At 38.3% G+C, this 12,853-nt stretch overlaps 1 protein-coding gene across 29 annotated transcripts in view; it reads right to left on the bottom strand.

Annotated features, from left to right (window-relative positions):
* The window catches only part of PTPN13 (protein tyrosine phosphatase non-receptor type 13), a 111,590-nt gene that overhangs the window by 63,084 nt on the left and 35,653 nt on the right, over positions 1–12,853 (bottom strand). For all 29 annotated transcript variants that reach the window (XM_086889261.1, XM_086889275.1, XM_086889262.1 and 26 more), the window contains 3 exons: positions 11,806–11,871; positions 9,020–9,205; positions 6,044–6,137 (listed from right to left, as the gene is read on the bottom strand). In XM_086889261.1, the coding sequence (XP_086745387.1) occupies positions 6,044–6,137; positions 9,020–9,205; positions 11,806–11,871 (346 nt within the window). The remainder of the gene's footprint in view (positions 1–6,043; positions 6,138–9,019; positions 9,206–11,805; positions 11,872–12,853) is intronic.

The following is a 12,853-nucleotide window of genomic DNA, read 5'->3' as shown; positions in this document are numbered from 1 at the left end:
CAGCATTTGGCATCCCTGGATTGGTTTCCTCACTGATCTTCGTGTCTGCTCTTGCTTCATCTTCAGAGTTCTGAGCCTGTCCTCAGCACTTCCAAAAGTGCTAGGCTGGAAGCTCCCTATACCTGGAGAAACTATACCTAAATTTAAAACATCTCTATCAATGCCAACCACCTGCACTGCTAGATACAAAGACTTATTGGAAGAAAACAGGCATGGCTTTTGGAGTGAAAAAAGATGAAATCCTTTTTTTTTTTTTTCTTCCAACAAGAAATCTTCATCTGGATTTCATTTGGTTTTGCTGAACTCTGGAAGTTATTCTCCACCTACTCAGTTCGTTTTTTTCTGGAACTGAGGAGACAGGGGAAATTAAAAAAATAAAATAATAAAGAAAAGTATATTTAGTATTTTTACAGATGACAGATTTTCAAGTAAATGGAAATAAGTTTGTGCTGCAGTTTTCGATAATTTAAGTCTGTGTGTTTGAATTTATCAAGATAATGTTTAAGCTATCACTAATGTTTAAGTCATCACTATAAGCCATTTCTTTACAGACTAAAAGTGTTTTCACCCACTCCAGGAACTAAAACAATCCACAGTTAACTTCCCTGGATCAAAAACAAAAAGGGTATGTTTTCACTTATTTGAGAGGTTTTTTATTGATATATGGAGTGGTAATTAGACACTAGAATATTGTTAAAATTAAAAGCAGCTTCACTTTGCCTTTGCATTTTTCATTCAGTTTGCAACACCTATCATCTTTGTTACACCTGACAGTGCATACAGTCTAATTAAAGACTTGATTAACATTAACCATTTTGATCACTATTTCTAAGTATTTTCTATTGTGTACAGTTAGGGTGAATCTAAATGATCTTTTAAATTAGTTTCAAGCCTTCATTCATGTAGCACATATTTTAGGCAGAGAAAAAGGTCAGAATACAACTGTAATATTGGACTTGTGACAATCTACCACATTGTAAAAGTCAGGTTAACATCAGGGATCCTCATGACAGGAAAGCCAAGACACCTGTTAGCTGCATCTCCTTAGAAGATGAAACATCTCTGGCAAAGGTCTGTCCTTGGTGTTCTTGGATCATCAACTTAAATTGAAACTTTGCAAATAAACACACGAGGTGCAGGATTTCAGGTATTAGATGGCTGGGAAGCAGGTTTCCAGGCAAGTACATGTTAAGGAGATTTCAGCTGAGCATTAAATAGCCTACACATCCTTTTCAAGGATAATTTGTGGCAAAGAGTAACACAGTGAATTAATTTTTGCTTTATATTCAGATGAGTTTGACAGTTGCTTAATCTTTTGTCACACCAAAAGAACTTTATCAATTAAGCCAATTAAGTAACTTTCATATATAATTCTTGATGTAAGAACTCTTTTAAGGTCTAAAGTGTTTTTAAGTACAAAAATGAAGTAATTCATTGGTTCAGATGACTCATGACAGGTCTTAATGCTTTTATTTCTGCTGGCTAAGTCAGTTTCTAAACATTGTGTTCTGAATACAGCTTGACTAAAAGCAAACATTCTGTAATATTAATTTAAAGTAAATTACTTCTGCAGCCAGCCTTGCTGTAAAACTCATTCACCAAGATAGCCACAGAAAGTGAGTCACGAAAGAGACAAAAAAGAAATTTAACTGAGGAGAATATTATCACAAAGCTGTTGATGAATATAATAATTATCTTGAAGACAAAGATAGAAATGAATAGCTGAAAATATCAAAGCTGGTTACATAAGGTGAGCAAAATATTTGATTTAAACATGTGAGGTGGAAAAATTTCAAAACACTTATCCTAAGTCAACAATAAAGGCCCGGCAATTATAACAGTGGATTAACATGGAATGAAAAACTGATCCTAATAAAAATGGAATTCAAATAAAGAAAAAATCATAGCATTTTTCAAATACTACAAATTTCTAAGGTATTAATTGGCTACTCTCCAGTTATAAGCACATCTCTCTTACTGAACCATCTCATATTCATGAACTTCACACAATTTATCAACTATCTTAAGTTACATGCTCCAAGTAATTTTCCGATACTCTAAAGCTCACAATAAATGTCTTACCCCTTATGCTGCCTTTTTCTCCATATGACAGCTATTCTATTCACTATGAATTCTAAGATTTTCACAACTTAACAGAACTTCACCTCCATGAATATCACCAAAGTCTTCTGTCCTTTCCAGTAAAGATTTCTGCTGACTGAATTTATTTTATTTACAGTACACTACAGAAGTGACTAGTAAAGTTATACAAATCCGTATGTGCACCCACCTCACCCCCTCCAATCATCCCAGTGGTAAACTTGACTCAAAATGTGTTCTTAGAGGCAGTTAAACCTGAGAAAAGGGCAGAAGATGACTCACAGGACTTCTAACTCATTAGAAAGATGCATTCAAAATCATAATCCTCTCTTAGTAGCTTACTAACCTTCTAAATACTTGCAAATTTGCAACTGGACCAATAGGTATTTATTTCAGCTACACACAGCAGCAGAATAGCAGAGTGACAAATCAGGGAAAAAGGACTTTGTGCCTTCCTGAGTTGTTTTGGTTTTGTTGGCTTTTATTTTTTCAACTGTAACATTTTTCTTAAACCTTCATCTGGCTTTCTACTTAGAGCTCCTCAATCCATGAGATTATCAACCAATATAATCAGCATTGCATTTATACAGCTCACTTCCCCTGAAATTTACAGCTGTGCCCCTAGGGCAGCTGATGTGTGCTGTAATGGACTGAATTTGCACCGGCAAACCAGCACATCATTGCAGAAAAAGAAATAACAAGCACTGAAGTGCACTGAATGAAATGCAAGCTGTTGCCCATTAATATCAGACACCCGTTTCACTGGGTCCTCACTAACTTCCAAATACATGACTCAGTGTACTTAACATCAGTGTAAAAACAGAACTGATAACAGCTAGAACTGGTTTGGATATTTGAGGGGTTCTGTTTTGTATATTACAGTTCCCTGAGGTCTCAACAAAGCCGAGATCAAGCAATGTACCTAAGACCAAAATAAAAAGAAGGTGCTATTAAGGCATACAAGGAAAAGTTACTTATAACAGAATCAGAATTGGGAAAGCTTTGGGGAAGCTAAGAAGGTTGTAAAGCTTCTTAGGAAAAGGAGAAAATTGAGTTTTACAGGTAAATAACATGATACAGAGAAATTGGAAATGGTTGAGTGGAAGCAGGTCAGGCAACACATAAAACAAAGGAATGAGTGATTTCAATTTATCTTTCTTTTCATTAAAAAACAAAAAGGAAAAGATAAAGACTCAAGTATCAGAAAACATGAAAAATATTTTCTGCTTCTAGAGATGGGGGGGAAGACAGAACCATAACACCAAAGTATCATAAACCCTACAAGGTAACTGAAAACAGTTTTGATCGTTGACATTTCATCTTGAATAGAATAGAAAAAAAAAATCAAGTATTCAAGAGCATCTCATTAATAACTTGTACCTTTCAGACCAGGCTTGGAATTATGCAGACAATATAATGTTTGCATTGGAAGAGTGAAGCACAAACACTTATTCCCTGGGCTGCCACATGTTATCTGTAACACTCTACAAATGCAAGCACTTTCAGTGAGCAACAGGTGTTAAGGGATGAGGACTGTTCAGCCAACTTTGTTGTCTGGGGGTTGTCAGGTTCTCTCATTTCACAAATATTATTTGAGTAAAGATTCTATTAAATTAGAACTCTTCAGAAAGTATGAAGTTCCCTAAAAAGAGAACTTTCAGAAAGTAATTTTGAGCAAGGTTGCTTAAAACTCTCTGTTAAAATTATTGGTTGATAGCAGTGGAGCCAAGTGGACTCAGTCTCCAAGAATAAGAGGAAAAAACATTCTACCCATGACATTTTTTTCAAGTTAGAGAATACAGTAAAAAAACAGAAATTGGATCATCTAGTCTACTCCCTCTGAGTTAAAGACAGAGTCTCCAGAGAAAGTTTCAGACATTACATGCTATTCACCCTAGTGCCGACCCAGAAAGCCATGAAGATATTGGCTGGAGCTACTACAGCAATCTCCAAAATTTAGTAGAACCTAAAACAAAAGGGTTTTTGTTAAGATATAATGAAGACACTGGGGACAAGCATTATTTCAGGAGAAAGAAAAATCTGCTAAAAAGTTTAAATGTAGTTGTGGGTAGGAAAACAAATGGACAGAGAAATAAAACCTCTCAAACCACAAACATTTAAAAAAAGTTAAAGATTTTCTACGAAAATTAATTACAAAACAGGAAAAGACTGGTCAGTTGTATTAGAGAATGGAAAACTAGAAACAACAAAGAAAAGAATAATGAGAGTTTGCTAATGCAGTAAGAAAAGACTTTAAAGACAATCCTGCTATGTCTTCAAAACTTTACAAATATTTTAATCATTACCAAAACACAGTTAATTGTGGTTATGAAATAAAAAGCAGAATAGGTGACAGAAAGAGGGCATAGAAATGAAAAACTTGAGGTAGTAAGGCCTTGTGCTTAAATAAAGTTCTTGAAAAAAATACTGAATATGGTAGTACTGGCAAAAGAACAAAGGTGTTTAAAGAAACTGTTTATTGGACAACACTGGAGATTGGGAAGCATAGGGTTAAAGAATAAATAAATTAGCACCCAGAAAAATAAGGTTCTGGTTCAAACCTTACACTTAGTGGGATCCAGGGAAAGAATTTAAGAAAGATCTTAAGAAATTCAGAAAAGACAGACATTACATGGTTTACGAATCCAGTCAACTAGATTGATCCAGTTCCTAACCCTGTATTTCTAAAAGATCTCCCTATTGCCACAGAAATATTCTGTCAAAAAATAAAAGAACCAGTAAGAAAGCAAAGCCCCTGAGAAAGCAGTCAGAACAGTGGATTTGTGCCAGAAAATGAAGAAACAGCTTGTACCAGAAACTGTTCCTAAACACATAGTGCTGTAGTGGAAGGACTGACAACCACTGTCATAAGTGTTTTATATCGAACAGTAGCCTAATCTAGCCTCATCTTAAAAAAAAAAATAATAAAAAGAAAATAATCAATAAAAGAAGACCACCAATCCCTTGCCAGACTTGTGTCTAACTTCTGCAGTTCATATTGTCACTGACAACACCATGGTTATTTCAGTTCCTGCTTTTTAGTGCATTGTTGCTTGACACAAAACCAAAGAAGAGAGGAGCAACTCGCTCACATCAGCAACATATCTGTGTTGCAACGACTTAGATTGGTCCAAGCTGATGCCTCATAAAATGTTCCTGCTCAGCTCCACAATTCTTTCAGAAAAATTTAGAGACCAGCCTTTTGGAAGACTACATCGTCTTGTCTGAAAAGACTAGCCAGAGTTGATGCTGCTGATGTTGCCAATGACCTTAAACAATATCTATGATATTAAACAGCAAAAAATCATAGCAAACACCAGCATTCAACCTAGATCACTTTATCCTTTTTCCTCCACAGTGACAACAGCAACCATCTGTCTCCTCCCTGGTCTCCCAGTTTCCTCTTTCCTTACTTCCCTGAAGTAAAGTACAACCCTACCTGGCCTCCCTATCTATCTCACACTGTCAAAGCATAGCAGAACTGTGATGGAACACATGTCACTTCTCTTCAGAAACAACAACAACAAAAAAAAAAAGGCAGCAAAAGAGCTTTGTGTGCAGGGAAGAGTCCAGGGCTCCCCAGGACACAGGAAGAGCTGTTTTGTGCAATTAGAGCTATGATGAGAGACCAGAGTCTACAGGAAAGAGGGAACAAGGAAAAGCTGCTTCCTCTTCATCTAGCTGACCAACCTTCAGCTGAAAATCTCCTTTCTCCAGAAACAAAACATTTGGCCAAGAACCTTTAAAACCTGTTCCTACCATAAGCACAGAACTGAAAAAGACAAATATTTTCTTGAAGCCATCACCGCCTGTTACCATCACCAACATTTACCTAGACACTGAACCATCAGTTTTGTAAATGTACGCAAGTCCTCCTCTGATTTCTTTGCTTGCAAAATCTACCCAAACTTGGTCTTTCACAGGGCTGCAATGAAGCACTTACCTGTGGGAAGCCCTTTTCCCCTCAGCCTCTCCCGAATTGCCTGGCTCCTGTCTGGCTGCAATTTTCTATCTCCATTACAAGACAGCTGATCCATCTGCAAAAAAAAGGCAGTAACATAAAGTCAAAATGTTGGAAGAGCTCATATAAGTATGAAACAAGCATTGTTTTTATGTAAATGCACACTATTAGTTTGTGTCAAACAGTTAAGTGGAGAATGGGAGTTCAAAATTTTAATAAAAAAATTGATTCATCAGTGAGCATATCCCCTAGAATTATACATATTTGAACAGCTTGTACATTATTTAACTACACATTTGGTCTACCTTTTTTCCACTAAGACTAAATTAAGTTCACAAGGATGTAACTTAAACACATTCCACCCCTACAGCAAACTGAAGGGACAGCAACACTCAAAACCATCTTCCATGATTACAACGTGACTAGAACTTGCCTAGTTTTACCGATGAATTCTCCTTGTAACAGGAAGAACTATCTTGTACCCTTGCAGGATTGATTGCACATGTCAAATCACATGCATCCATTGGTCAGGAGTCTCTTCAGACCCTCAGGCACACTCCTTTTCATGTGTCAGGCTTAACTACTCCCACTAACTTTTCACTTTTTTTTTTTTTTTAATCAATACTTCCCTAGGAAAAACTTTCACATGTTCAATCATTCAAAGAAGAGTTTATTTGCTACAACAAAACATTCTTAGTGAGATCTTTTCATATAGTGGGAGTGCAACCTGGACAGCAGGAGGGAAGGAGAAATCAAGCAGACTTCACAGTTACAGTACAACTCAGTTAACACTAAACAGACTGAATCAGCCTGGGGTTATACTGCCCTTTACAAAGCAAATTAACATGGCAAATGAAAACATTCAAATGAGACCTCTCAGCTGTGCTTCAGACATCACCAAATGACTGGTTACAGAGATAAGACCCCTTGAGCCTTTGATAAGGCCCATCAAAATTAGAGGCATGCCACTCTTGGAATAGTAAATTGTACTCTGCCTCTGAAAAAACAAAATTTATACATTTTTCATGTTAATTCAAAACATTCCAGCACACACACAGAGCACTGATCATTAAAACCAGCAGGGCAGGCTGGCTAAGGTGCTCAAATACCTAGCAGCACAGCTATGCTGTCATTGCTCCCTCAACTCTTGGCTCTGTTCAGCTGGGTTTTTCCTTGTCTTCTTGCAAAGCCAATGCAGTGACACGTCCAGAATTAAAAAGGTGACTGGCAGAGGAAATGAGCAAAGCTTCAGCACTGGATAACTGCTAGTCCCAATCCTTCATTAACAACATGGACAGGAGCTTGGGAGCACACTTGCTGGATTCAGCTCTCTGCTGGATTTCAGCACAAGCATTTGGGAGCACTGTTACTGTCTTTGGTCTAGATAGCCTGCCACAGAAAACCCAGACTCCCTGAAAGCCTGCTGATAAGAACAAGAGGAGGGAGAACACTTGCTAAGCTGAAATGGTCATCAACAGCTTGGAGAATAATGACTCACTTTCCAGAGTGGTTGTTTCTATAGCTTGTGGCCTGATTCAAAACCTGGATCTTTATTTTAACAGCACCACTGATGAAGGCCCTGTAGCTTTTTATTTCACTGAACCACAGACTAGTCCCACTTGGCAGCTACACAAGACTTCAGACACTACAGTGAGGAGCACTGGCCTGACAGACATACCTCACGGACTAGACAAGGCTTTGTGGAGCTCAGGCTCAGCACTACTTCTGGAGGCCTGCCATAATCAGCTGCTGTCAAATATCAGACAAATGAAGGGACCTCTTGCTTTCTGCAAGCACTTCCAAACCAGATACATGAAGAAACTATCTATCAATTAAACATTTTTCATGCAATTTCAGTGCTGTCTCTCTAGACACCAGTTTTTACACGGACCTGCTGGAGTGAGTCCAGAGAAAGGACACTGAGTTGATTAGAGGGGTGGAGCACCTCTCCTATGAGGAAAGGCTAAGAAAAGGCTTAGGGGTAACCTAATAGCAACCATCCAGTACCTGAAGGGAGCCTACAAGATGGAAAATAACTATTTACAAGAGCATGTAGTGACAGGACAAAGGAAAATGGCTTCAAACTGAGAGTAGATTTAAATTAGCTATTAGGAAGAAGTTCTTTACTGTGAGGGTGGTGATGCACTGGCAAAGGTTGCCCAGAGAAATTGTGGACATTCTTTCCCTGGAAGTGTTCAAGGCCAGGCTGGATGAAGCTCTGAGCAATCTTGCAAAAGGTATCCCTGACCATGAGAGGGAGGTTGGATATAGCTTTAATGTCTCTTTTAACCCAAACCATTCTACTATTCTACACCAATTTATGGTCTTCCTTTATTTACATAAAATTATTTAACTATTCTGAATTTATGCTGTAATGGTTTAGGTGAAGAGAGAAGTTGCCCATCAGGAATAGTAACTTTGCAAGATGAGTTCATGTAATTTTTTTCACTTCTAAAAACAGTTTGGTCATTATTAGACAATAAAATCCTTCACAATTCTCATATTCAAGAGCTGAGCAGAAGTGTAAGAGAATTGTCACACTGCCTAAACAGTCCTTTCTGTTAATAAGCAACTCTCCAAAAGTCAAGCATAACTTCAAGTTAAAGTAAACTCCCAGCAATCATTTCTGAAGCATTTCAAGTAGCAACAAGTCTAAGGCTTGCCCTACAGTTCATCATCCTGTTCTCCTGTTTCTCCTTACTTTTTTTTTTTTCAATGAAGACAGTTCATGAAATGACCTCCTCAGAAACTCGTGAATGCATGTTCCAGGAGGAACTGTCAAGTGCACTAAGTGCTACATGGGGAGAGAAGCTGTTCTCTCCTTTCAACACTCACCCTTGTCAAAATTGCAACATACCAAAACAAGAGGAAGAATGACTGCAGAGTGACTCTGAATTAGCACTTTTGCTCTCTTCCTGCTCACCTCTATTATTTCCTCAATCGCTGACACAGACTTACCCCAGACAGGCTTCCCAGAACCAGTCTGACCAACTGCTTCACATATGAGAAAGAAGGGGCACAGTTGCTGTTCCTTATGTGGGCGCTGCAGGCATCCAGAACAGTCCGAACAGACACACGGGCATAAATGACATCTTCACACATGCCCAGGAGAATGCTGTTGAGATGGTCTCCAAGCTTGATAGGCTAGTGACAAACACGAACAGGGGAGACAGGAGAATCAGTTTTAACTTGGTTAACTGAGTGACTTGGGGAACAATCAGAAACCAAATACACTCAAAGACTTATTACCTACATTATCTGAGTGCCAGTTTGAAAGTCACCATCTAGGAAGTGAAAAAATAGTGGCTGTAGAACAGGAGAGAGACATTCAGCCTCTGGATTCAACTCCTACTTTACAATGGCCCAGCCTAAACAAGCTTCCTGATCTCTAAGGTCATGACACCAATGACTTTCTCAAACATTTAATGAGTAAGTGAAAATAAAGTAGAAGGGAAAAGGTTCAGAGGAAGTTTTATTCCTTAACTTTGAACATTCTGCCACTCAAGTATAAAATTCAAATCTCATCACAATAATTTTGGACAACCCTCTGTGCTCATTTTCTGCAGTTCCTCACCTCCCCAATACTTTGCAGCAGATGTGTTAGCATTCCCAAATTCCACTGATATCACTAAACAGTATCAACAAAAAAGTAAGGAATAAAACAACCAAGCCACTGATTAACGAAGCAGAGCTTCATAACTGCAGACAGCACCGATACAGTCTAAAAGAAAAGTAAATCTCGATGTCTTTCTGCCCTCCCTGTTGAGTGAATACAGCAGCATGCTGTACTGGAATATCCCTCCCCAGGGTATGCAGCAGCCAGTGATAACACTTGTTCTCAGGTGCCGCAGGCACTTGCGACCTGAGTGTTCTGATCTGCAGCTCTCCCAAAGTGGGTGGTTACCCACAAAGTACAAACACTGTCAAGCTTTTTGCATCACAGAGTGCTTCAAACAATTGCAATCTTTCAATCTTCCTTGTGTGTGCACTCTTAAGGTGAACCATAAAAAAGGCACTCTGGACCACCCCGATTTAATTAATATAGGCTTTTCCCATCTATCTGTTTATCACTTCTAACTAATCATAAAAAATCATGTATGTGAATAAGATATGAATCTCATGTTCAGCCACACTCCCAGCAGAGAAGCAGCTCATTAATAAACAGAGGCAAATACAGAAAAAGGGCAAATCTGCACATGCAAATTAATGCACAAAAGTAATGCCACACACAAGACTGTCCTTTTGCCAACACTAACTCCACAGGACAGAGGACCCACATGACTACATCCCAAAGGCAGATTCCTTCTAGGCATACCTCACCACATTGTCTTTGGGGAAATCCTGTTTTATTAGCAGGTAGGGCATGCCTCCCCACTACATTACTGAGAAAGTGCTGCTACACTTCTAACACCAAAGGGAGAAACACAGAAGATGGGGACTGAAATTCATGCCTACACTCCTCTCAACACCTACCTACTTTAAATCACTCTCCTACTACTGTTGAATACTACTCTTTTCATCTCTTGCAAGACAGGAAAGCAAAGAAATGGGAAAGCCCTAGAATATAAGAAAACTCTAGGGATTCTGGGACAGGTGCAGTAGCCATTATGAACAGGTACCCCTACACATTCAGAGCTTTGAAGTTTTTTACTTCACTTAGCTGCTTTCAGGCAGCTACTTCCAAATAAGTACAACTGAGATGCCAACTACCACTCTGGTAAAGAAAATATTAGGAACCGAAGGCCTAAAATGCTGAAGTCTTTCAAAATTTTCTTCCTTAGTCTTATATATAACATCAACTAGTAGGAACAAACCTAAATCTAAACCACAAATTGCTTCTCCCACAGCTGCAGGTTCGTTATTAAATGCCTTTTCAGAAGCATTTTATCTTATTTTCACTCTTCTAGGCATTTACTTCTAAAAGTTTAATTTGGGACAGGGAAGGAGCTCTGAGGAAGAAAAAGAATCACATCAATCTTCAGTCAGTTTTGGCAGGACAGTCTAAGATTTATGCTGGGTGTGTAAAATAACCACATTGAGTAATAACACTCATCTCTAAGCAGTCTGCAACTGTGTTTGCATTGACTGACAAGTCCATAGCAAGACCTGTTCCAAACAATTCATACTCTTTCTTGACCATTGTGAAAGGTTATACACATATATTATCTATATGTGTCAAATCCAGACTCACAGAAGCTATGACAGCATGGAGAACAAGTTGTTTTATTATGTGTAAAACAACCATGTTACTTCAATATTTATTTTTATATGAGCCTAAACCAAAACAAATTATTTTCTTTTTTGTCAACAGCTTAAACTGCTGTCTTTCAGCCTGTGGCATTACAGGATAGACTAGCCCAGATGTATCTTCATGTAAAGTAACAGAAATGTGCTACCAGCACCTTCTCCCTGCAAAACCAGACCACACTTCACAAGAAAAACTCCAAGTATGGGAAAGAAAACTTCTGTTCTGTGCAGTGACAGGAACAGACTGCCTAGAGAAGCTCACTGAGCCATCTGGATGCAATCCTGTGCCATGTGCTGTGGGATGACCCTGCTCGGGCAGGGAGGTTGGACCCACTCTGGTCCTTTCCAACCTGACCCATTCTGTAAAATTCTGGGAAAGGCCTCTTGCTCCTCAGTGTCTCAGTATGACACCGGGCCATGCAAACTCAAATGCAGAGTCAGTCAAACGATATCAAGTCTGGAGCTGCAATATTAACCAAAACCAAATCCAAACTTACCTGACTTTGAGGAACTTCGTGGTCAGCTCCCCAAAAGAGTGCCATACCAAGAGAATAAATATGGACCTGCCATAAGACACAAGATATCTGTCAATTCATTGAACAAGACTAGAAATGCAGAGCAGACTTTTAAAGGAGAGGGAGTGACTTAACATCATTTTGCTTAGAAATAAATTTCTGGTATTTAAGCTCAGCTGTCTTTCAAATCCTACCTCTCCTTTACATGAGGTTCAGAGAAGTAAATCCCAGTGCTACAAAACATACGACATCTAACCAGTGTCCCCCATCTTCTCTGTTCAATTTTAAGCTTTCATCTCACACTGAAGCCAGAAACTCATCTAATCCATACAATCTTAGTGTGGGGTAAAGACTACATGGTTGTGTCCAAGGATCCTCAAAACTTGTGTCTCAAGGCAAGGCAGACCTTGGCACAACTCAAGCAGGAGGCTATCCTAAGAGATAGAGATCACAAAGATTGGGATCAAAGGAAAAAGAAGGAATGAACAAAAGAATGTAAACATTTAAAGCAGTACCTTAATCTGCAACTGATATTTTAAGGTACAAATACATTTGCCATTACACATACAATTAATGATTAATATGTCTTCAGCATAATAAATCTCTCACTACAGGGAATAAAACCTTTAAATACCGCAGAATTAAAAGCACAAGCACATGCTGGCTCTGTAGGTGACTCAAAAAAACCCCAGGTAAATGTAGAAAGAAGGCACAATTTTTCTGGACTGTGTAAGTAATATACACTAGTGTTGGCTCTTTATACCATGTTATTAGTAATATTTACAGTACATAAAGCAACAAATTTATTGAATAATTCTTAAGGCAATGAACAACAATTACAAGGACAGTGATAAATTAAAAGGTCACATAAGTCAGCCTCTTCACCAATTAAAAGCAAAATATCTTACTTAAATTCTAGATCTATAAATTGACAAAAATCTGAACAGATTAGGACAGTAGTCAGAAAAATGCATCAAGGTTTCTAAGTTAATACCATTGCCCCATCCACCCAGAAACATTCATTTTCAAA

The sequence above is a fragment of the Cyanistes caeruleus genome, chromosome 5, assembly GCF_971803275.1.
Source record: "Cyanistes caeruleus chromosome 5, bCyaCae1.hap1.1, whole genome shotgun sequence".
Taxonomy (NCBI): Eukaryota; Metazoa; Chordata; class Aves; order Passeriformes; family Paridae; genus Cyanistes; species Cyanistes caeruleus.
The sequence above is the reverse complement of the archived record's forward strand: the minus strand, read 5'-3'. Positions and strand labels throughout refer to the sequence as shown.